The sequence below is a fragment of the Borostomias antarcticus genome (assembly GCF_949987555.1).
Source record: "Borostomias antarcticus genome assembly, chromosome: 4".
Taxonomy (NCBI): domain Eukaryota; kingdom Metazoa; phylum Chordata; class Actinopteri; order Stomiiformes; family Stomiidae; genus Borostomias; species Borostomias antarcticus.
Genome location: NC_140237.1, coordinates 22814227 through 22839449, shown reverse-complemented (window position 1 = coordinate 22839449; position 25223 = coordinate 22814227). Strand labels below are relative to the sequence as shown.

The 25223-nt window shown below is 49.6% G+C and overlaps 1 protein-coding gene across 1 annotated transcript in view; it reads right to left on the bottom strand.

Annotated features, from left to right (window-relative positions):
- Positions 1 to 23726, bottom strand: part of ankrd11 (ankyrin repeat domain 11) — a 28756-nt gene extending 5030 nt beyond the window's left edge. The window contains exons 1-8 of the mRNA XM_084437123.1: positions 23628 to 23726; positions 17258 to 17396; positions 10115 to 10288; positions 8748 to 8948; positions 8357 to 8499; positions 7951 to 8098; positions 3114 to 7602; positions 110 to 2837 (exon numbers count right to left, since the gene is read on the bottom strand). Coding sequence (XP_084293249.1) covers positions 110 to 2837; positions 3114 to 7602; positions 7951 to 8098; positions 8357 to 8499; positions 8748 to 8948; positions 10115 to 10288; positions 17258 to 17396; positions 23628 to 23714 — 8109 coding nt within the window. The 5' untranslated portion in view covers positions 23715 to 23726. The remainder of the gene's footprint in view (positions 1 to 109; positions 2838 to 3113; positions 7603 to 7950; positions 8099 to 8356; positions 8500 to 8747; positions 8949 to 10114; positions 10289 to 17257; positions 17397 to 23627) is intronic.
- Positions 23727 to 25223: the final 1497 nt, after the last annotated feature.

The window sequence follows — 25223 nt, the reverse complement described above, 5'->3', positions numbered from 1 at the left end:
ATGGACTACTGAGCTGATCCATCACAACAAAACAGCTAAACTTGTGTGGTGGATATGATTTAAGAAAGGACACAGAATATAACCTGATATGAACGCGGGTCCTACTCACCACAGGGATGTGCAGCTTGCTGAGAGGCTTGCCGTCCAGCAGGTAGGACCCTGTGTAGGTGACATACTCGGCGTAGCACTGCGGCGCCTGCGGCGTGATGTAGCACAGGATCTTCCTCTTCTCCTCGATCTTCTTGCGGATCTGCAGGTACTCGAAGTAGGGGTTGGAGCGGTCGCTGTGGTAGGGCTCGATGTCGTCCAGCTTGATGGCGTTGACGATGACGGCCAGCGTTTGCTGGATCATCTCCCGTGTCTGCTGCATGGCGTTATTGACCATCTGGACCTGGACCTGCTGCTGGCCAGACCTGGGGAACTTCCTCTTCCGCGGGTGCTGCGTCTGGGAGTCCTCGTCCTCCGGGAGGCGCCCTTTGACCTTGCCGAGCACAGCAGGAGCCGCTACCGCCGCCGCAGCTGCCACCGGGGCGGAGGCGGCGGCGGGCTGGGCGGAGGTGGGGAGACTCACGCCGACCGCCTCCTTCTCCTCCCTTTCTGAAGGCACGGACGCAGAGGCGACCGGGGTAGGGGGGGTGGGGGTGGTTGAGGGGGTGCAGGCCAGCGTGGTGGAGGCAGTGGTGACCGTCAGAGCAGGGGGTGTGGCGCCAATGCAGACTGGGATGGAGGAGGCCGACGACGCTATCACGCCACCGGCGGGCGCGTTCTTGCTCTGATTGGCCAGCATCTGGGCGCGGTTACGGGTCATCCTCTGGGGGACCTCCTCCACCTTCTTGAGGGCCATGTCCGTCGGCAGCGCCATCAGAGTGACGGTCAGCTTGGATGTGGTCTCCAGAGCGTCTGACACCTGGACGGTGCTGGAGATCGTCACAGCCACCGGGACCGAGGGAACCGGGCTGCAGGAGGAGGGTCCGGCGGAAGTGTCAGCTGTCTGCCCGCCCTGGTCGGGCTTGGCAGCGGACCGGGGCTCCATGCCCGGGACCATAGGGACAGACAGGGAGGCGGTCAGGCCCAGGTGTCTGTGGTGCTGAGGGCTGTCGGAGTCCATGGCAGGGAACAGCAGGGTCCCATCAGTCTGATCAGCCCCGTCATACTGCCCTCTGCCCTCCGGAACCCCCTGCTGCTTCAGGGAGCAGCTGACCGGCACGCTCTGGAGCTCTGGCTCCAGCTCTGCCTGGTAGGGAGGGTGAGGTGAGGGCACCACCAAGTCCTGGCTGGCCTCGCCGGGTGGCAGGCCCACAAGAGGACAGGGGGCCTTGGCCAGGCTAGGTAGGTCCACGTCCATCAGCTCCGGCTCCTCCTGGCTCTCGGCCGGCCTGAGGTGGCCAGGCAGGGGCTTGTGGTCGACGGGCTCTGAGTCCCGGGCCTCCGGCTCCTGCATCTCTTTGTCGGGCAGCGGCAGGTCCGGGAGGGAGAAGGGTCCCAGGTCGTCCAGCTCATCGACAGCAGCGGTGAAGGGGTCTGCCCAGGGCACGACGACTGCTGGGACCAGGTGGCTCTCTGTGCCGAAGACGTGGGAGCTCTGTCTGCCGTCTGGGCCCATCTCTCTCACACAGGGGGCCTCCGGAGCCATCTGGTGCCCATCCTGCACAGGCTTACAGTCTGAGAAGAAGGCTTCTAGCCTGGTGGAGGAGGAGGAGGTGTTCATGTAGTTGGGCTCTGCCTCTAGGGATGCAGTCTCAGGCCTGTCTGGGGAGGGGATTTCCTCCACTGCCACCTTCTGCTCGTCAAAGTCAGGGACATAGGCCCTGGAGTAGGAGGGGTAGGGAGGGGTGACAGACGGGTGGCCTGGGATGTGCTGCATCTCGCTGTCTGAGTGGGAGAACGGGCTGGTGATCTTGGAGACGGCTGCCTCTATCTCGCCATAATTCCTCTGGGGAGACTTGAGGAGCATATCCGAGTTCCAGGCCAGGCCGTGGTCGCAGGAGTTCTCCCCCAGCGTGGATGCCGGGTGTGGGTGCGAGGGGCTGAGCTGGTGTGCCTCCATGGTCCTCCTGTCCGGAGAGTCCGTCCAGCTCTTCCTCAGGGGCTCCTCGGTCCTGGGAGGAGAGAATGTAGAGCACTCCTCGTCCTCCCTCCTCTGCTCCACCTCCTCTGCCGCAAGCTCCGCTGCCTCCTCCACATCGCCCTCCTCCTCTTCCTCCTCCTCCTCTCCTTCCTCCTCTGACACCGCATCTTCTTCCTCCTCCTCCTCTTCCTCGTCTTCCTCGTCTCGCTCCTCGGTGGCGGGAGGCAGGTAGTCCGAGCCGCTGACCGGATCTGAGGGCACCAGGCTGGGCTCGCTGTGGTGGGGTTCTGAGAGGTCGTCTATGTCCAGGGGAGGCAGGGCGGCCGGGGCCGGGGTCGGAGGAGCAGCGATGTCCAGACAGGGCTCCTGGGGGTCGGGTCTGTGGACAGGAGTGGTGGGCTTCAGCAGGAAGCTAAAGTTGACGCTCTCCGGGAAGTGGTCGCTGCCCTCTTGGCACAACTGGCTGGAGTTGTTCCCGTCCGGGGCTGGGTGAGCAGGCTCCAGTCGTGGCGACAGCATGCCCATGGAGGAGAAGTACGGGGGAGACAGGCAGTCCAGCCTCTCCATGGACGCCGGCTTGTCCTCCGCAGGGTGGGAAGCCGACAGGTCAAAGTCCGGGCCGCTCTGCTGTCGCAGGAACTTATCCGACTCGTCCTCCAGGGGCCTGCGGGCCTCGGAGGAGGCCGAGCGGCTGACCAGAGGCAGCTGGAGGTTCTTAGCAGGCGTCAGACACGTGCCCTCCTGGAAGCTGTGAGAGGAGTTGGAGAACCTGTAACAGATGGAGGACAGCCAACATGAGAAATGTTTCATCATGACAACACAGTGTAGAAGTGGATTGAAGAGTAATTAGCAAGTAGAATGAGATTACTCTTCTAAAGGATAAGTGATAATTTGAGCAAAACATTCTTTCTACAATAATTATTACTATGCAAAAAGTATTACTATGCAAGTATGAGACTTGGCACTAACAGAAGTACATAGGCCAAAATCACTTAATTGCCCCCACTAAATCTAGCTGTAGTTATCTAGAATAAAGAAGGTCTACCTGTCAAAAAAGGATGGGGAGCAGGCATTCATGGACATGGTCATAGCCGAGGAGTTCTGACAGTCCAGCCCGTCAAACATGATGTCAGGGTAGTCTTCCGCACTGCAGGAGGGGGTCCTGGGGGTCTGCATCACTTCTTCATAGCTGGGACAGGAGATGACTGACGTGGGGGTGGGCACACCAGTGGGCCTGTTCTGGTCCGGCCTAGGAGAGGCAGATAAGTTCTCTTTCATCTGATGACCAGCCAGCCAGTCCTTCGAGTTCTGACCGTCCAGGGGCAGGGACTTCCTCTCGGGGGACATCATTTGGGCTGGGAGGCCCACGTCTTTTGGCTTCTTCTCCTTCAAGGCTGACTCTAAACTGTTGGATTTCTTAGCCGACAGTTCGTTGCGGTTTTTCCTCAGCTCCTCAGTGGACTTGGTTTTGTCCTTCAGTTTGGGATCTCCTGACCGATGTCTCAGTTTTTCCATCTGCTTCATCCTCTCCTTGTGCCGCTTATGGCGTTCTTCGATCTCCTGGTCTTTTAAACTCAACATCTGGCCAAAGCTTGTTAATCTGAGGTCGCCGTCAACCAGCAGTTTCTCACGAGGACGGTTGTCTTTCCGAGCAGTGTCTTTTGACTGGTTGAGTTTCTCGTTCTCGTCTTTAACCTTGGACTTTACGTGATCTGCCCTGCTGTCTTTGTCCAGAATGTCTCTGTTCCTGTCTTTCTTGGCGTCAAATTTAGGACTGTCCTCTTTGGACCTTTCTTTCAGAGTGGTGATTTGAGGGCTCTCTTTCAGTCCAGATTTTACATCCTCCTTGGAGTGCTTGAAGGATCCAAAACCATCTACATATTTATGTTTCTCCTCCTTAATTTTCTCCTTGTGTTTCTCCTTCTTCTTCTTGTCCTTGATCTTGTCACTGATGACACTGCTGGCTTTGTCTTTGTCAGCTTTTTTAGACATCTCTTTCTCAAACTCCAGGGTCTTGTCATAGTCGTCTTCCCCATCGGCTTTAGACCCATATGGAAATGTGTATGGGTCGGCTTCAAGGGGCATGGTTTCCTTCTCGAAAGGCAGACTTTCTCTGCGGCCGTAAGACTCTCTGATCTCCTCCGTCTTGTCTCTCTTATCTCCTTTCTCCTTCTTGACCTTTTCCTTCTCCTTGTCGTGGCTCTTCTTGGAGGAGGAGGAGGAGGAATGCCGGTGCCTCTCCTTCTCTCTGAACTTGTCCTGGGGGGTTGAAATGGACAAGGAGTCTCGCCTCTCCTCTGAGACGTCAGGCAGGCTGATGTTGGAGGAGTCGTAGTAACTGCTGAGGACAGGCTCGTGGCCCCGGTCTGTGAAGCTGTCAGAGGAAATCTCACTGTTCTTGTCATTGGAGTCATCTTTGTAGTCGTTCATGGCCTCCTCTTCCAGCTTCTCTAGAAGAGACTTCTCGTTCTCCCCACTCCCCTTGGAGGGCTTTCTGTCCTTCACATGCTCCTGCTTGTCTTTATATTTGCTCTTAGTCTTCTCCTCACTGGCATCCCTCTTGTCCAGAAGCTTTTGCTTGGTTTTCTTCTCCTGGTTCGAGTCCACTGACATCCTGTCTTTACGTTCCTTGTGTTTCACATCGACAGAATCTTTGTCTTTCTTATCTTTGTTGTGTTTCTCTAGGGAACCCTTCCGCTCTTTACCCATGTCAAATGTGGCCTTTTCTTTCTTCTTCTCTTTGTGGTCTTTCTCCTTCTGCTTATCTGTTGTGTGTTTGGCCTCAACTGAGTACTTTCTGGGTTTTTCTGTGGGGAAGTGATCTAGGTCATCCCTGTCAGGTGTGGAGTCTTTTCTGTGCAAGTCTGAAAGCCCCAGCGAGTCACTTAACTTGGCCACACCCCCATTGTAATTATCTTCCTCATCCTCACTCTCGTCTGTGAAGATGTCTGCGATTTTAAACCACGTTTTCTCCCGGACCTTTTCAGGCTTCCTCTCCTCCTTTTTCGCCTCGAGGAAGTCTTTCTCTCTCTCTGTGTGCTTATCTTGCAAGGCTTTCTTCTCCTTGGTCTGATCTGATGACATCTTCCTGTCCTTCTCTTTGCTATGAGAGTCTTTGTGTTTGTCTTTAGCCCCCTCCTTCTTCTCTTTAGAGCCTCGATCTGTGTCTTTCTCCTTCACGGCTTTCTCTGTCAAGCACTTCTCCATCTTCTTCTCCTCTTGGTCTACTCCTCTGTCTTTAGGCTTCTCCTTGTGTTTCTCAGCTTTAGACTTTTCTCTCTTTTCCACGCCATCTCCCTTCCTCTCCTTCTCCTTTCCGGAGTGGTTCCTCTCTCTGATTTCAGATGATTTGCCGATAGCTTCGCTGTCTTTGAAGAAAGCATCGTTCCCATAATCGGACTCCTGTTTGATTTTGGAGTCCTTCCTGTCTTTCGTGAACTCATAGGAGTCTTTGCGGTCTCTACTGCTGTCCATGGGATCTTTCTTTTCTTTGACTGCATCTGCAGACTCTTTCCGCTTCTTCTCCTTTTCTATGGAGTGGCTGGAGTTTAGTTTCTGTTTTTCAGCCCAGTCCTTCTTCTTTTCACTCATCTTTTCCAAGGAGTCCTTTTCTTTCTTCTTGGAGGTGACCTCTGTCCGTTTGTCATTGTGTTCTGACTTCTTGTCTTTGACTTTGTTCTCCTTCCTCCTGTCCCTGCTCTCTTCTCGGACAGTCTCAACTATTAGCTTGACAGCATTGTTTGATTTATACTCCTTGTACTCCTTCACTGGGGCGTCCCAACTGTCATCTCCATAGAGGGAGGAGTCAGAGGAAAGGTCTGATGCCCATCGATCATGGTGGTCGTCGGAGGCACTGAGCTTGGTGTCTTCCAGGTTGAGGAAACGGTTGTTCACATCGTAGCCTTCATATTCAGGCTCCTCCTTCAGAACTTTCTCCTTCTTGGATTTCTCCTTCTCTTCCCTGGTGGCGTTCTTCTCCTTATCCACCTTCAGATGTTTTTCTTCTTTCTGCTCACCCTTCCTGTCCGCCTTGGAAGACTTCTCCTTGGACTTCTTCTTCTTCTCCTCTTTATGGGCTTTCTGTTTCTCCTCCTTGGGTTTCTCCTTCTCCTTGAGACTCCTTTCTTTCTCTGCTTTTACCGACTTCTCCCGCTCTTCCTTGGTGGGTTTTTCCTTTGTGGAATCCTTTCCTTTCTTTGTTTTCTCCTCCTTGGTAGGTCTTTGTGTCTCCTTCACTGATGACCAGTCTTTGTCTTCTGATTTGACTTTTGAAAGCCTGTCCTCCTTTTTTGAATGGTCTTTTTCATGTTTGGATAACTTGACCTTGCTCTCAGCAGTGGACTCTGTATCAACAATGAGCGACTTTTGTCTTGAATCATCGAAGTCAAAGGAAAAGCTTTTTACAAATTTCTCATTCATGTCTTGATTGAGCACCAGACTGGGAGCTTTCTCCTTTTCCTTCTCTTTGTTTTTGTGCTTGTGCCTTACTTTATGTTTCTTCAACACCTTGCCGTCTTTATCCGTTTTGGACACCGCACTGTCTGTATTGGAGTTCTTGTAGAAGTCAGAGTTCTTCTTGTCTAGTGTGTTGGCATGCACATTGTTGTTCTTTTTCCTGTTCTCCTGTGCTTTCTTCTTCACCTGTTTTACTGACTCTACGCTAGAGTCGGCCGAGGAGTAGTCCGACTCGCTGGACAGCCTGGTTCTGACAGAGTCGGAGAGGGAACTGACGTCTGACCATACGGGAGACGACACAGTTTTCCAGCCATCTGTCCTCCACTGCTTGGGGTGCTGCTCAGCCAGCGACGGTGCCTGTTTTTGAGAGTTCAAGCCCCCATGAGAGGAGGAGGAGGAGGCATTGAATACAGATGATTCCTTAAGACTCCCGGATGAGTCTTTTATACAGTTCGAGCTCTGCATTGAGCCCTTATCATCCTCACTCTCCAAGTCTGCGCACTCAGAGTCCGAGGTGCAGAACTTATCATTGACTTTGCCGAACCGCACCTCCTTACTGACATTGTTTTTTGTTTCCTTCTTCCTCTTCTTTTTCACTTTATTCTTCTCTTTCTGCTGTTTGGAGCTCAGCGTGACAGAGTCCCGGGCCTTGGTGTTGGTTGCCGGGGCCGGTTGCCGAGGCGTTTGTGTAGGAGTGAAACACAACGTCCTATCGTCCTCGTCTGAGCTGTTGCTGTCGGAGATAATCCGCCGGACAGCTTTCTTTGGTGTGAGCGAGTTGCTTTTGGAATAGGTTTTGACCTCCATCTTGGGTATGGAGATTAAGCTGTTGGCTTTGCTTAAGGGCTCCTTGCGGAACTCCTTCTTGAGGAGGTGTTTGTCGTCCACCGGAGGGACGCGCTCCTCCTCGTCGTCCTCGTCAAACTCGTACTCGTCCTTGACGGGGGTGACTGCAGACTTGGGTGGGTCTTGGTTCTTCCCTTTCAGCTTCAGGCCCTTCTCAAACTCAGAGTCTGTGTTGTTGCCGTCCACGGAGCTGGAGGGGGCGAACGACGGGGCATCTTCCTCCTCTGAGGATTCTGAGGAGAGAGAGAAAGAAAAATCAGTGACCAGCAAAACAAATGTGCCCTGCTCACTGCCTAAACTGATAAAGCTAAGCTGTTTTTTTATTATTTTTTATTTATTTAACCTTTATGTCACCAGGGGAGCCCATTGAGACGGGGTCTCATTTTCAATGGTGCCCTGGTTACAAGCAAATATAAAAACATTATACATTAAAACGTCATCATCATAAAAATTGATCAAATAAAAAACGAAAACATAAGACATTAAACATGTTAAAATTATTCTTATGCAATAAATGAGTTAGTGGATGAGTGAGTGTAGGACCTTAAGTTAAACAATAGATGGTAAGCACATTCACACACCTGATGAACTCTCCTCACTGGAGGTGTAAGTGCCTTTCCCAAGCAACAGGTTAAGCATGGTCGGGGAGTTGGCAACCTTCAACGGAGTCTCGCCTCTCCGGTTGCTCTGACGAGGGTCTCCTCCATACCTTAGAAGCAACTTTACCACCTGAGGAGCAAGCAATATCACTGTGTTAGCGATGATGGTGCTTATTATACAATGTGTTTCATTGAGAAATTAAGTCTGATAGGTCTGTAACACTGCTGAGTTTGCTGTTGAATCTCACGACCGGATCTAGATACAATACAAGAGATATGATCTTAAGGTGACCTTTCTGGACTATGCAAAGGTGAACGCTTCATACAGTCTTTGGTTTGACTGCCTTGCCCAGGTACACGCCCAGTCCCACGCTGCTAGTGAACTGACCTTGAAGTGTCCGTTGTTGGATGCGTCGTGTAGAGGGGTGTCATCGTCCAGACCCTTGGTGTTGACCTCGGCCCCCGCTGCCAGCAGCTGCTTGGCCACATCGTAGTAGCCCCGGTTGCACGCCTCATGCAATGCAGTCCAGCCTGTAGGACACAAAAACACAGGTGAATGAATACCATGGACCCTGGACTCATAGAATGATAATACATGAGAGAGGGAAAAGGGGAGGACGGGATCAGTGTGTATTACTGACTCGTCTGTGTGTATTACTGATTGATCAGTGTGTATTACTGGCTGATCAGTGTGTATTACTGACTCATCCGTGTGTATTACTGACTGATCAGTGTGTATTACTGACTGATCAGTGTGTATTACTGACAGTTCCTCTCACCTGCAAAGTCTTTTACATTCACATCAGCTCCTTCGCTGATGAGCTCCTTGATGCGGCGTGCCTCGCCGCGGATGGCAGCTCGGTGGAGCCGCGTCTCGCCCCTCTCATTACGCTTGTTCACTTTGTCTTTGGTTTTAGATGCAGAGTTTGGCGTTCCCTTCTGACCCAGACTTGACTGCGACTGATGCTTTGGTGTTGTGTCTGGAGGGAAGGAGGGGATAGTGATGTTGAATACATTCAGTAAGCCGGGACACAATATGATCCCGCAGAATATACAGTTTCAACACCACCAAATAAGAATGAATGCATATTACTACATGGCACAAACAAGGCAGCTCATTTATTCATAACAACTTAATTTTCAAGTCCCTTCTTGGCCAGTAGGTGGGAGTCTTGCTCTAAGAATCATCTGCAGAGCAGTGAACCCATTTAGCTTCACTTCATCGCATTTAGTTGATTAAACCAAAGCCTTAATCACATTTACATTATTGAGTTTGCAGCGCATTGTCCTCCTAAATGTATCCGAAACTCGCGGGGCCTACTTTGTCCTGCAGGCGTGGGCTAAAAGTAGGAAGGTGGTGAAGTGTTTCTGCCCTGTTTCCTCCACCAAACGACAGTCAAATATAACAACAAACCATGTACGACCCAGATCAGGCACCCGTCGTCAGCTAAGGAGCTCCTCAGAGGAAAGATAACAGGAGACAGCGTTTCTCACGACGTGTTTAATCTGAAGTGTTTTTGATTATGCAACAGCAAGCCCATGACGACGCAGCGCTTGGGGAGGAAATGCTAGATCAGTCTAATCTAATAGCAGCGAAGCAGATGAGATATGAAGTAAACAAGGGCCTGTCTGCCTGCCCGGCCTCCGGATGCTCTGCGGTTTTGGCGGAGGACTGAGATTGCTCTATTAGTCCCTCTCAGACTAGCACCATCCCCTAGTGGGTGGGGGGGGGGGGCACTTTAATTTCCCTAATGGTCCAATGCCACATTCCACAACCAAACACAGCCGCTACAGCTATCGGAATGTGGGACTTTAGCTATGGGTCGGCTAGTGGAGCCAAACCAGCTAAACTGTACCAAAGGATTCTGCTGGACGGATAGAGACAGCAGAAGGAGGCCCGTTTGACTGCAGTAATAGGAATTGATGAGGGTTATCTTGTATAATTGAATTCTAATTAAGAGAGTGCACTTTGCTCTTTAATGAAGCATGGGACGATGGTATGGCAGCGTCGACTGACTACAACAAGGAGGAAGAGGGGGAACAGCACATCAGCACCAACCCCCCACTGTCCCCTATTACCCTGTCCCCCTTCCGCCCCTCCCCCCACCATCCTCACACGGACGTGGCCGCCATGACAAACACGCACCTGGACTGTTGACGGACTCCTCGGCCGTCATTTGCATGAGCAGGGCCACCTGCTGCCGCTCGGAGAGGGGGTAGCCGGCCCGGATCCCTGGCATGCCCATCCCAAACGGCAGGCCCGCCTTCCTGGTGTTGGTGGGCTCCTTTTTAATGCGCTTCCTCTCCGGACCTTGCTTCTCTGCAGGGGCGAAAAGGGAGGGGAAGGCACAATGTGAGGCTTATGGGGTGGCGCGCAGACAGAAAAACAGACGCACGCAGCTCTCTACCTCGTGTACACAAAAACACGCACACACACACGTTCAATATGCGTTCAATAGAAGTACTACTAAAGGAATTCACAACACCACCTCCTCTTGAGCACGATCATGGAACTGGTCTAATTTCTGACCATTAGAGCAGCATAGACAACAGGCCTAGATAGGCTGTTTATTTATCCTCTCCATGAGTCTTCAAGGCAGGGGATAATAGGTTCTCTCTAATCTAGCTCCTCTCCAATCCCTAAATTTACCCAACATCAATCCCCAAGATAGACTGGCTACGATAGGGGGCTACAATAGGGGGCTATCTTCTATGCAAGCTAGTCTATCCTCTATCTTATATTATCTATCAATCTAAGATAGGCCTGTCTATCCAACCATCTCAGCTAGACCTCTATCCAACCATCTCAGCTAGACCTCTATCCAACTATCCCAGCTGGACCTCTATCAAACTATCCCAGCTAGACCTCTATCCAACTATCCTAGCTAGGCCTTATCCATCTTCAGTGGTGTCCTGCTACTGGCGGTGGTAACTTTAATGTGAGATTACCCAGCTGCCCCAGAGGCAGGAAAGGGTCAGCTGTCTGGATTTTATGTCCCCGGGAGGGTGTGACTTGGCAGTGTGACACTGATTACAAAATGGCCACCGGTGTACATTTCAATGTGGCCTGGCCAAGGTCAACTGGCTGACTGGTTTGCTGGCAGGCTGAATGACTCCGGCTGCCTGGGTGACCACTTGGACAAAAGCAGCTGCTCTTCAAAGACACACCCATCAATTATTTTCAGCAGCAGCGTCTGGGTGGGGACATACTATCTCCTCAGCACAACACACACACGCACACGCACACACACCGTACTATGCCTGCAAATGCCGCCAGGATTCAAGATTCCTTTACTGTTACATCCTTACAAGTGTAAAATCATTGGATTCTGGCTCCTCAGCCTTGCAAGGGCTAGGCTATCACAAGGGAAACTAGCCAAAACAACACTACGGCAACACTACTGACAACCATAACCGCTGTCATACAATAGACATAAGTGCAACAGCTTCTGAAGAAAGAGCAGCTGAGACAGGGCTGTGTGAACATCTGACTGCAGCAGCTTTGTCTGCTCAGGGCCATAAAAACATCATAAATGGCTGCAGGAAACATGGCTACCGCTGCGCAGGCTTCCGGTAACTATACAGGCCACTCTTTCCAGCTTTCATTTTTCCATAGCAGGAGAGAGCTGATGAACTTTCACTACCATCTGTGAACACTTAGAGCTAATGTAACCCCCACCCCTGATACACTCTCACGTTCTCCCAGGCATTTGCCATTTAGACACATTCCTTCAGCTCAGACCTAAACAGCGTGAACCACAGAAACGGTCCAAACATGTTGTTTTTGAGGGGCTGTGGGGGGAATGCGAGGGGCTGGAAAACACCAGACTGGCTGCTCTGAGCTGCCTGGGCCCCAGTGCCGTAATGAGCCTGGTTCACCATTAGGAAAGGCTGCTATCAAACAACAACATGCCGGGCCCTAAGTAACTGCCTTCATCTCTGCTGAGGAGAATGGTTGCCAGTCACTGTTAAAATAGGCAGGCTCTGATTATAGCTGGGCCTGTAGCTATAGGACCATGCAAAGAACACAGGCATGTGGGATGTTCTTTGATTCTAATAAGATCCAGGGGGGAAATATGGAAAAGACAACAACTCTACTCACCACAGTCTAGTTAGAGTTTAGAGTTAAACCCATATCACATTCCACGAGGAGGAACTGGGAAGTGGGCATCTGCAGGCTTGTCAACAGCTTTAATGAGTTTTTATGTTTCAATCACGCCAAGGACTGCACAGGCTAGCATAGTAAATGCCTGTTTGCTCGTGTTTGTAGGTTAACCTCCTCTATTAGCGCTGGCAGTCTCTCACAAATAATTACAGGCAGAATGTGAGCTCCCCAGGGGGCCTCTAAGTGTAGTTGTTAAAAATGTCTAGTTAGCTTGAGGACACAGATAGCTCACAGACGGGATAACACATTGCACATCATTTTGTATTTGCCCTTTGCTTCCTGCGCTACTATTTATATTTTGCACCGTCCTGTCTTTGCACTGTCCTGCCTTGTCCTCGCACCCTGTCTATTGTTGTCTATCCATCAGTGTTATGCACCATCAGTGTTATGCACCAACAGGCCAGAACAAATTCCTAGGATGCGTGAAAACCTACCTGGCGAAAATATAATCTGATTCGGATTCGATTCTGATACCGACAGGCCTGATACTCCAGGACCAATCCCAGGCTGTCCCTAGCCTAAACCGACTGGACGACTAACCGAGTTGTACCTCTCTCTCCGTTCCTCCCGTGTCAGCAGAGGCCTAGGGTGGGGACCGGGGGAGGAAAAAAACAATCAAAACAATAGTAAAGTATACTATAGCCTAATGGGCCCATGCCTTTCCATGCGCAGACAGGCTATTGTGTAAGCCGAGACGCAACAAAGAGGGCTAGAGGTTCCCATGGGTAGGCTGGGGAGAACCACTCCAACCAGACCGACCAGGTGTTCGTTTCTTGTCCCACGAGATTCTAAAGAAGACACCCGAAAAAAAAGGGGCATCCTTTCTCTCCTCTCTCTGTTGTTCGCACACAAGCCAACAATGTCTCCATGCTCACCAAAGAGATTCAGAGAATGCCTACCAGAGAAAAAAGATTGCGACAGGCTATCAAGAATTCTGTCTGAGCAGGCTATACCAGTCTGCTAGGGTCTGACTGTTGTAGCAGCTCCCTGCTGTGTGCTATGCAAACACAATTCACAAGAATTTAGTTATCCTTTCGGTTACTGGTCAGATCATCTAACCACTGGGCTAGGTTACCTACTGCCCATATCTATGGCTGAAGGCCTTGGCTAATCAACCTTCACTGTAGCCTAGCTGTCAGAAGAGAGAGAGAGAGGGGGGCACAAACAGGAAGGGAAGGCAGGAGAAGCAGGAAACGGCCACGGGATGTTGTGTCACTGCACTGGGCTTCAATACAATGATGAGAGCAGAAAGTATGGTAGAGAAGGAAGGTAGAGAGAGAGAGAGAGAGAGGGGGGGGGGGGGGGGGAGAGAAAGAGAGTATCTTAATAGAGAAGAGGCAGGTAAAAACATCCTGATCTGCACCCAGGTACACAATCCAGCGAGAGGTTAGCGTAAAAAACAGCCACAAGATCATCAGATGCAGTGCAGAGAACTGTCGGATGTGGACCCGTAAGCCAGACAATACAGTATTATTAGGCAAAATGAAAACAGTCAATCGTTTTCATGAAGCGTCCAGTGGATGAGATTAAATACTGCACTACAATGTCCTACTCCAGAGACTGTGTGGATATTCAAAGCTGGAGACACAAATATGTGCGTTCATGTGAGTCAGTGTGCAAGTTACTAAAAGACTGAGTGTGTGTGCAAGCATGTGTAATATGAAGCAGTGAGAAAGAGAGAGAGTGATAGATAAAAAGAGCAAGAGTGTGTGTGTGTGTGTGTGTGTGAGCCTGCCATTGCTAGCATAGCGTGGGCTGCAGCAGATCTGTGCTAGTCACTGTCTACATCTGCCTCCCACTCTTCCCAGCTCCAAACACCGCTAACCCTTAGCTACCCAGCAGCACAGGCCCGCACTACACACAGGCCGAACGCTGACCCTGCAATGGGTAGCAATATGCTGAATGTTACCAGTTGAAGGCCCTTGCCACTGCACTAACCCACTGTGTCATCTAGCTTGACAATGGCTAATGCTAAATGCTATCAAGCTTTGACAATGGCTAATGCTAAATGCTATCTAGCGCTGACAATGGCTAATGCTATCTAGCAATGTCAATGGCTAATGCTAATTGCTATCTAGCACTGACAATGGCTAATGCTAACTGCAATTCTAGACCGTGTGTTGTTGTTACCCAGAGAGAGGCTGTTGGTGAGGGGGAGTAGGAGGAGGAATGACCTCAGGCCAGAGGAATGTGAAGGCTACCCACCTCCAGGGGTCACAGCCAGTGGAGGAAAGTGGGGGCGGGAGTGGAGAGAACAGAAGAGAAGAGAACGGACCACCGCAGAGATGACATAACTCCCTCAGCCTGCCTCATACGCTCTCCTACGTATCATTATTATAATTACTGTTACACTTGTGCCTCTACATGCCCGTGGCCTTGCAGTATAGCCTCAACCCAACCAGCAGCAGGCCTGAACTGAAGGGCCCTCTATCCCACTCGCACGCACACACACTCAAAACATCCAGGTGGGGGGGGGGGGGGGGGGAAGATAGTCATCAGACAAACTGCCGAGTGTGTGTGAGGTGGTAGGGGTAAGATGTGAAGTAGCCGTCAGGTCTATACAGGGAGTGGGGGGGGGGGGGGACAACGACCCATTAGGAGAGGAACTAGCTGAGCCAAAACAACAGACCTCGGCATGAAAGCCAACATAGTGAGACTAAAGATCACACAAACGCATGGGCTACACAAACGCACGGGCTACACAAACGCACGGGATACACAAACACACGGGCTACACAAACGCACGGGCTACACAAACACACGGGCTATACAAACGCACAGGCTACACAAACACACAGCCACAGGCTTGAGCGCACTAGCATACAGAGACATGCTATATACACACACAGAAATGCACACTGGCAGTGTTTTAGGGGTTACTGGTGAACAGAGGGAAAGTAAGTGCCCCTCAGACAAATTCTGCAAATCACAACTGACACAGTAAACGATGACACAGACGGAAGAGAGAGAGAGAGAGAGAGAGAGAGAGAGAGAGAGAGAGAAGTGCAGAAAAATGCAGAGAAGGAAAGGGGTCAGAGACGGGACATGGCGAGAGTGTGAGTGTCTACAGGAAAGAGTCTATTTGTGGAGGTCTACTGTGTCTGTGTGTGTGACAGAGAGGGGAAGCCATGTAGCTCAGAGGTTGAGGCAGAGATCATCTTCTACATCACCATGACAATAGACCATCATTCCATTGTCCTAAAGCCGAGCGTAAGTTCATACCCAGCCCCCCAGCTACACATGGAGACAAAGGAGGGGTCAAGGAGGGGCCCAAAACCTGCTAAAGGCTAAAGTCACAACACACACACACACACACGCTACAAATGTCTCAAATATGTAGGGTACACTCAAAATGACAACATCCGTGCCACGAGAAAATAACACATGCGGGAAGAGTCACGCACACATGGAGTCACCATTAAAACACAAGATAGAATTTACACAGCCTCTTATTCACATACTGTACAGTAACTAACTAACCCTAACCCTAACCCTAACCCTATAGCCTAGTCAGAACTCCCAGGAGCTGCAGTGCAAAGTCAATACCATGACCCTGTCTCAAAAACAAACGCTCTGGAGCTAAACTCAGACCAACTCCGACTCTGACAGAAACACGACAACCCCAGGCAAGGACAGCTAGCCTTGTCTACAACTTTGGCTGGAACTGCAGATTGAGAGCCCGTAAAGTAGCCTGGTATGACCATCCCGATCTAGCGAGCTCACTGCTTCGCTCCGCAATATCGGTCTGGCCTTCGCCCCATGGAGAGCGATTACGTGGGCGGTAGGGCTGCACAATTAATCGTGAATTATTCGAAATCGCGATTATGACCTCTGTGATTAACTAATCGCAAAAGGCCGCAATTAATGTAATTAATAATTTTGCTTTGAATTGAGTGTGCTAGGACTACATGGACGAATCACAGGCGCTTATGCTGTCTGACCAATCACGTGTGTTCCCGCTGTGTGTGCTGTGCGCAGCAATTTCACTGAGAAGACAGATAGCAGTAGGTCAAGACACGTGTCACAAGAGTACGCAGCCGTGAGTAGTGAAAAAATGAGCGAAAACAAGGTCAGTGAGTTAGTAGCAAGAAAGGGATCAACGTCCATGATTTGGGAGCATTTTGGTTCTGAAAAAGATGATTTCGCTCAAGCCCAGCAGGTCATATGCAAACTGTGCAGAGCTAAAGCTATTACTTTGAAATATTAATCGCAATTACCATTTTGAAGCAAATAATCACAATTATTATCTTTTGTCATAATCGTGCAGCCCTAGTGGGCGGGGGTACTTGCCATGACAGACAAACACCTTCAGCCAATCAGAGTTCAGCAAACTTTTGCCAAATCCAGTCGGAAGAACCGCAAAAACGTATTTTCCACTGAGAAACTCCGCTAGTGCATACTCTTGTTCTTGATTAAGTGTTGTGATTAAGTCTATTTCTGCAATAACTGCACTTATAGCTGTGTTTATTCTTCTAACATTAACGTTACCACTCGTTGCTTCGGGAGTCGCCATGTTTGTTTAGCGAGCAGCAGGAACACGAACCAATCAGGGGCTGCTTTCCACTGTGGGGCTGGACAGCAGTTAAAACGCAGTCCCTGATTGGCCCGGTATGGTCTGGATTCTGGCATACTCGCTCTGGAGGAGGCGAAGGCCAGACCGTTCTGTGTTAGTGAAACAGAATGTGAGCTCGCGAGAACGGGATGGTCCCACCAGGCTACCCGTAAAGCCCTCCAGGTCGTAATACAGTTGAGAATATAACCCATATATAACATAGCTTTCCTCAGCTCTGTAGGTTCTTGAGACTAGTACCAGCCAAGTTATTACTGACCGTCATCAACAAACGTTCCCCTGAGTGCCAGCCATGCGAGCATATTAAAGAAAACCAGAATATTAAAGTCCAGCCTTAGCCAGCACCTCCTCTCCAAGTAACTGGTTCCTAATGTGTGTGGTCTTCCACCAACCCAGCTCCACACACACACACAGGTCTGCTTTCTTCTCACAGATCCCAGCACCCCAAACCTGCCCTGCCCCTCAACGTCCCATAATCCTCTCTCCCAACATGGACTGTTGCTTCCCACCCCGGCTGACAGGAGGCGGGAAGTGATGTCATTGTGACGTCTCACCTGAGTCTGAGTCTTTCTGGTCTCCATTGGCTCCTACGGTGAAGGGCAGCTTCCTCTTGGGAGCCTTCTCCTTCATCTCTTTGAGGCCATCGCTGCGGTCGGGTTTCGGAGTCTTGTTTGACAATACTTTATCTTTATCCTGTGTGAGAGACAACAAGAGGGACACCATGACCATTACGCAATTAATGCCGTTGATCTGCTCGGGAGAAAAGGCCAGGGCTCATGTGGATCCTTAAATCCAGTCGACGACGCAGGTCTGGGGTCGAGAGAGAGGGACAGAGGGGAAAGACAGCTGCTGTGGATCCCTTCTGGCCTCTCCCCCTGCAGTGTGTCCGTGTCTGAGCCTCTGCCTGTACATGTGCCTACACCCCCCACCCACCCAACACCCCCCACCCCCCCAACACCTCGGTCCGCCCAACCCCACAGCCACAGCCACCAGGGGCCGTGCAGACGCAGAGCGTGCCTCTTCCATGGAATTTCCTTCTAGCTTGCAAGCCGCCGAGGCTGCTGGGCCTCAGAGAGAGAGAGGGGGGGGTGGCTCTGTTGTCCAAGGCAAAAAAAGGAGCCAATCGGGAGTAGGGGAGCCGGCCGCGTCTCAACAGTCTGGTAGCGTTCCGGGAACACTATAATGCCAGAAGTCCTGGCGTAGGAGCAGAGGGCTCTCTGTCGGCGTCCTCAGAAGTCACCGCTTTTACGGTGAGGATCTGTGGGACGCCGCCGACCAGGATTACACCTTCTGACTGCACAGCCACTGTGGGCCGCCAGGCCGCCGCCGCCGCTCGAGCACGAGTGGCACCGAGCAGCCCATCTACTAGACCAGGGGTTGGCAACCTTTACTATCAAAAGAGCCATTTTTGGCCAAAAAAATAATACAAAATCTGACTGGAGCCGCAAAACATATTTGAGCTTAAAATGAAGGTAATGCTTCCCCTTTGATTTATTTTCAGGCGTGGTGGTATATGCACCCGGGGGGGGGGGACACATAAAGGGGGCAGGGGTGTCTCATCTAATTTTGAGCACCAAACACTACATTTCCTGCATTCTGGTGAATTTCTATGCAGTCTGCTGCTTTCTAACCTGATGCGCCAGATAGTTTGCTTTGCATAATCATCTGGGAAATCTCCTTTGGTATTGTTTGGAAAAGGGCAGACACATTCAAAATTACTTGGCAGGTGATTGGATGAACCATCTGTGTATCACCATCTATCACGCCCTAACTTCAACCGCTCCTCACTGTCGTCACACTTAAACCCTGTTGGTATTTCGAATTCCTCACAACCAATGCTGATTGGCGAGATTGGCATTTTCTGATCTGGCACAAACGGATCTTTATGGAGAGTATCCAGACTGTTGTGAAAGAAACCGAATGCGAGCTCACAAAATCAGGATGGTCTCACAAGGCTAGCTGCTATCTAGCTAGATAGCTAACTTGGAATGCCAACATGGCCATTCATTTTAGTAATAAATAAATGTATTTTATACACTAGAGCTAGTCTGGGAAATGTAGCCCTCTACAAGCACAAGACAAACACAGTAGGAATATCATTTATCTATGCTGGTGCTGTGGAGTGGAACAAACTACCTCTCTCCATAAAAGAAGTGGAAAGTACAGGGGCTTTCAAAACAAGGATCAGGAAACGATTATTTAGCGACCTTCCTGTATAAGCTACATTATGTATCCGATGATGTAACATGAGTGTGGATGTTACATTACTCTGGTTCCATGAGTAACTCACTATGTTGTACTTATATTATTTGCATTTTTGCACTTGTATTGTATTTTATATATTTTTTTATAGTATAATTGCTCAAAGCACTTTAAGCTGATGCCGGTCTCCACTTGGACTCCTTGTACATCAGGGACAGCGATGGAAATAAGTCTTGGGCTTTTCGCTTTTATCCCTGACATTGCAGACATACTGTATGTTTTTCATATATACTGATTGTAATTGCTTGTCAAATAAATCAAATAAAATCAAAATAGTAATATATTTATTTAGTTATTCATTTCCATATAATGTTTGTCAAAGCCAGAGAGCCACTGTAGAGGGGTTAAAGAGCCGCAGGTTGCACACCCCTGTACTAGACCTTGGTGCACACACACACACACACACACACACACACACACACACACACACACACAAACACACACCACAACAGAATAGAAATATCAATGTGACCTGGATCTATCGAAGACACCAAGAAACATGTGCACAGTGAACTCGTTCTCCCCCCACCAGTGATGTATGTAGCGCCTTTTGTGTCGGCGAAGCATTGGGAACAAAAGTAAAAAAAAGTAATTTGCATGTTTATTCTGCCGATAATACGTTCATCCAAACTTCAACAGGAGCGCAGGAGAAAAAACATCCCCACAATGCACTGCGAACGTGACGCAGTGATGTCCAAAAATGTATAATAATTTTAAAAAATTGTGAGAGAAAACACCATTTAAAATTTTTGCCTCTTCCAAAGCAACGTAAGTATGTTTGTCAAGTACATTTGTCAAGAGTAAGTGAACGCACTATAATTCCCAGTCATTGCCAGTAAAGCCTTCAGTAAGAACAAGCGACACTAGCTGGTGCTAGAACAACAAAGGATTATTTTTTCCCCTATATAGCGCTTGAAGTATACTGGTTCACAGCTACAGTGGAAAACATGTATCAATCACGATCAAAATGAAATGCATACAAACTGGGTTTTCTAAGCCTCTGCATAGCATAGAAGCAGTGGGTGAGATATGCGTGCAGAGCAGAGCTGAACACAGAGATCTTTTGTTTGTGTTTAAGCCCATATAGCCGAGATGCATGAGCGGGGCAGATAAGAAAGAAGGAATGTAGAAATGCACACTATACTCTCTCTGACCCTCTCCCTTTCTTTCTCATTCCCCTCCCTCTCCACCTAGCCATCTTCCCTCTATCCCCTCTTCCTCCCTCTCTCTCTCTTTCTCTTTCCCCATAGTGCTTCAATCTCTCTCCCTCACAGCGGTAACCCCTCCCCCTGCCTCCCACAGCCGAGGCTCGGACACGCCTCCTGTCCTGCCCCAGTCATGAGACTATGATGTCATCTTACAGTAGAGACAAACAGCCTCAGCTAGCTCCTACGCAACTCTACTGAACGAACACACACATGCGTACACACACACACACACACACACACACACACGCACACACGCACACACGCACACACGCACACACTTAGAATTCAGAAACCAACAGAAAGTAAACATTAAACAGAAACATACATTACACACACACGGACAGAAAAAGAGAAGCTAGTCTTGGTGGTGCCGTGTGGCACATGGGCAGAGAGAGCTGAATTTGAAGACAGCTGTGAACCAAGGCTTCAAAGCTGCCATCATAACACCCTGGTTACTGGTCTCCTAGCAATACACGCACTCGCGTACGCCGCCCCCCCTACTCTCTTTCCTCTTCCTCGCTCATTCTCTGTCTCAGCGCCCCCCCCTCTTGGTCCCTCCCTCCCCTCCACGAGTCTGATGCAATCCTGTGCAGAATGCTGTACATCCACGTCTGCGTGCCCTGTAAACGCTGGCTGCACCTCTCTGACTGCTGACCAAGCCATTAGTATGACCTCATCAGTCTGCGCCTCGCACATACTGCCAGTCTGAGAACACACGCACACACACACATGACACAAATAACCAAAGACAGAGAGATATGCAGGCATGCACATACAAACCAAAATGACTATTTTGGAAATTCAAAGGCACACCCCTTCCTCTTATATAAACACGTGTGACTTAAATACTAGGGCTGGGACGATACCATACCATTTTTGTCAGACCCGAGTACTTTTTTTCAGACCAAGTACGAGTACTCACTTTTGTGTACTTGCCGATACATTGTAATGATATGAGTATGTTTAATAATACTGCAATTTTCAATTACCATAATCAGGCCCGGAATATAAATAGGTAAGTAGCTACAAACCAGCCAAGTGCAATATTGGAATCTAAGTATACTTGCTAAATAGAAAGCTAGTAGCTAGGTTTGGGCTGTCACCTTAGACAAGTTTAATTCAGTAAAGCACCCAAAGCTATCAAATGATACTGGCTTTCTTGGCATTAGGCTAATGTTGTAACGTAAGCTAACGTTAGCGAGCTAGCTAGCTTGATTTAGGCTTTATAAACATTATCTTGCACCTTTTATCACTCCAACCCCGTTTCTAACTTGCAATAAGGTTAAGATATTTGTCTAAAGCTGGCTACACCTGATAAGAAATTTGCTGTTTACTCAGCGCAATGTCGGGCGCAGCGCATAGTGCATAGAGGCAAAGCGCAGCACAGTATGGCACTGCCACCTGTTGGTCAAGCATCGCTAAAAATGTTTCTTGAAAAAGTTTTAGCTGTGATATCGACTTATCAGTTGTCAAAACGAAATGCCAGAAAACTAGTTCTTTAAGTTATGCTAGCCAGTTAGTTCCCAAATAAATGTTAAGCTTGTTTGATACATTATTTGACTGTCTCTTCAGTCTGTCAGGCTGCCGTTTCTGCCTGTCGCCCTCATGAAAGACGGTCCAGACGACCCCAGCTTAGAGCTTCAGACACTATATTTTTTTTGCCAGCTGTTAACATAACAATATAATAAGCTATACGTAGCCAGCTAGATATTGGTTATGACAACGTTGGTATAGATTATGAGTACATGTATCGGTGCATCCCTATTAAATTCAGTCACAAAGATGTAAAAAGTGTCTAACAAACAAAAGGAAATTTGACAGTGAAGACGGGCACACAGTCTGGCCAAACAAATCTCAGGACCTAGCCTATTGCAAAGCAACAAAACACCAACACAAACACTGTCCAGCAATGCTGTCTGTCTGCTAGTCCAGAATGCGTGTCTGAGAGTGAGTGCAGCCTGCTATCAGGCAGTATGCCTGCTCCCAGCCCAGCCACCTGCTGTGTTTGATGTATGAGGGCTTAAATAAACCACCCAGCGTCAACTAGTCAGCTAGCTCTCCTCCACGGGCCCAGAATACACACCATTAGATTGCACGTCAGACCTGCTCAAATCATCTGAGTATAGACTAGCTGGCCAGAGCGCAGAGCCAGCCTGTGGCTGGCACGAACACATAACCTGGCCTATCCGTCACATTAGATGAGGCTGCAACACATACAGCTTTCCAGCCTCGCTTTGCTAACACAAACACAGCATACATAATACCTATGCCCAGAAGAGACAGCTATGACCGAGGAGTGGTGGTGGTGATGAACAGCCTGCACACACTGTACTGTCGCTAGGCCTATGTCTAGTAAGTCAAACATGCATGAGGGATAATAAGAACCTAAATTGCTGCCCATGTTGTGCCTGACGGTATATCAACGACAATTTGGCATTTAAACAAAAGCTACCGAGGCCTATTTCCTACGCTCACACCGACCTACAGAAGCAGGCAGGCGGGCGGACAGGCCAGGATTAATGTTGATTTCAGAATAAACAGTGTTGATGTTGGCTCACATGTGGCGTGTCAGTGTGTTCCCCGGCGGCCCCCACTATATCCAGCCTGTAAACCTGTCACACACCACGCCTGCCGTTGTCAAAGCCCACAGCCCAGAGCCAAATATGTTATGAATTGTTACAGTGAAAGCACTAGATGCTCAATTAGTTCCTAATGGTGTGTCTGGGAAGATAACTTCGGAAGTGGTAAGTAAAAAAAAAACTGCAGTTGGGAACTATTTGAGTCAGGTTTACCAAGAGAAAGACTGAACTCTCGATGTTGCAACTCCTCCATATGGGAACATGTTCCCAGCAGCAAGTCTTCACCTTAAGTCGGGTTCACATACAACAGCGGGGCCGGTTTTAAGCAGTTTTAGAATTCATTTTTTATCGCTGCTAGTGACAATTTCAAACACTGGAAGTTTTAAAATGGCCCTTTTCAAGTTTCAACATGTCAATTCTTATGGAAAGAATGTATATAATAATGAGACAAACATTCGAAAACCAGTGCCTTGTCCACATTGTTGGATGTGAACCTGGCCTAAAAGGGCAGCTGTATGGTGTGGCGTGGTTTGGTATGGTGCGGTGTGCCGGTGTGGTATGGTGGCTGCCGTCCAGGGGAATGCCAGCGCCCACGGAGCCGTTTAATAACGGCAGAGTGATTTCTACTGGGTAATGAGGGCACGACACCATGACACGGGTCCCAGGGCCCAGCGTGGAGGGGCTCCGGGGGATTATCATAGGCTGGACACGTATGTGTACATGCAGACAGTATGGTGTTATGCAGCTCTGGGTGCACTTACCAGCACGCCAATGTGTAGGGGGTGCATTGGTATTGGCAATAGTGGGCCTGTGAGTGTGTGCGTTAAGGCGTGTTGGGTCGTGTTACAGTTGGGGTGCGTTTGTGAGTCTCTTACCTTCTTCCCGCCCTGCTTTTCCACCATGTCGGTGCTGAGGGGGAAGTCGTCCAGCTGGGGGGGTTTAGAACCCCCACCCTTGGGCATCGTTCAGCTCTCGCCACGCCAAACCTCATTCACGCTTCCATCGCATCGTCATCGACCGTCTGCCACAGGAGATGGAGATAGGAGGAGAGAGAGGGAGAGAAGGGGGGTGACACGTTAGCACCTGTACATTCACCGCCTCCTCTGCAAACACATTTCCGCTCGGCCACATCCAGCAACCATTAGAAGTCCATCAGGCCCTCAGTCTCAACCATGACACCTCCTAGCTACTGGGAGAGGAGGGGAGGGAGCTGGCAGGGTTCTTCTGCCACAGACAGAACTCAGACTCAACCATTACACCTCCTCCTAGCTAGTAGGAGAGGAGGGTATGGAGAGAGGATGGGAGGGGGAGCGGAGAGGAGGGAGCAGGCAGGGTGCTTCTCCTGCCACAGACAGAACTCGGTCTCTGGCCTGGCGTCTGGAGAGGCCAGGGTCTACCACCATGACTAACCCAGAGACTGACAGGGTTGACAGGCCTGCTTACACAGGCCCCTGTGGCAGCAGGTACATTACGTGCATTCTGGGAAAGAGGAATCTAAGAATTCAAGAAACACAGAATTCCCCATTCCCCTTCTTGGTTTATAGGCCTAGTGCTGCTACAGGGGAGTGTAGAGAGAGAGAGAGAGCGAGAGTGAGTGAGTGAGTGACAGAGAGAGAGAGAGAGAGAGAGAGAGAGAGAGAGAGAGAGAGAGAGAGGTGTTGTGTAACAGCAGTAGCAGCTCTGAGCCTCTCAGGAACAGCTGAGGGACGTCTTCATAGCTCTGGCACGTCTGGACAACAGCCCCTGCAACCCTGCTGCCATACCCTATCCTACCCTAGTGCCGTACCCTGCCTCTGTGGCCTACCCTGGTATCCTACCCTGCCTCTGTGGCCTACCCTGGTATCCTACCCTGGTATCCTACCCTACCTCTGTGGCCTACCCTGGTATCCTACCCTGGTATCCTACCCTACCTCTGTGGCCTACCCTGGTATCCTACCCTGGTATCCTACCCTAGTACCCTACCCTGCTTTGTCCTCTTAGCTACTTAGTTATATTGCTGTACCCTGACATATGTATATATAAGTCTTGTTGTTTGTATAAATTTAGCTCAGGCTAAATTTAAACTTAGGCTGTGTAGTGGGAGGAGCAGTACTTCAAGAAAAACACTTTAATTGTTGTCCCTACATCCCTCCAGGCGTGCAGATTGAGTCCTCCTCACTCATGTTCATCATGAGACACTAATATTGCGAGCGTTCCTTATCAGTGTCAAGAGACATTACAGCAGTCAGTAGACACTTTTATCCAAAGTGACTTGCTGTACAAATAAGTGCATTCAGAGTAGGTAGTCAAAAGAACTACTAGCTGTCAGCAATCATAAGTGCATCTCCTTTCTAGCATTTAAGAGGTTAACGTAGTGCTGACGTAAAAGTGCGAGAAAGTTAAAGAAAGACATGGAAGCATTTTTTTCTCTCCTTGCCCAGAATGCAGCCAAGGAGATTGGGCAGCACATTGGCAACACATTTCTGCCAAAC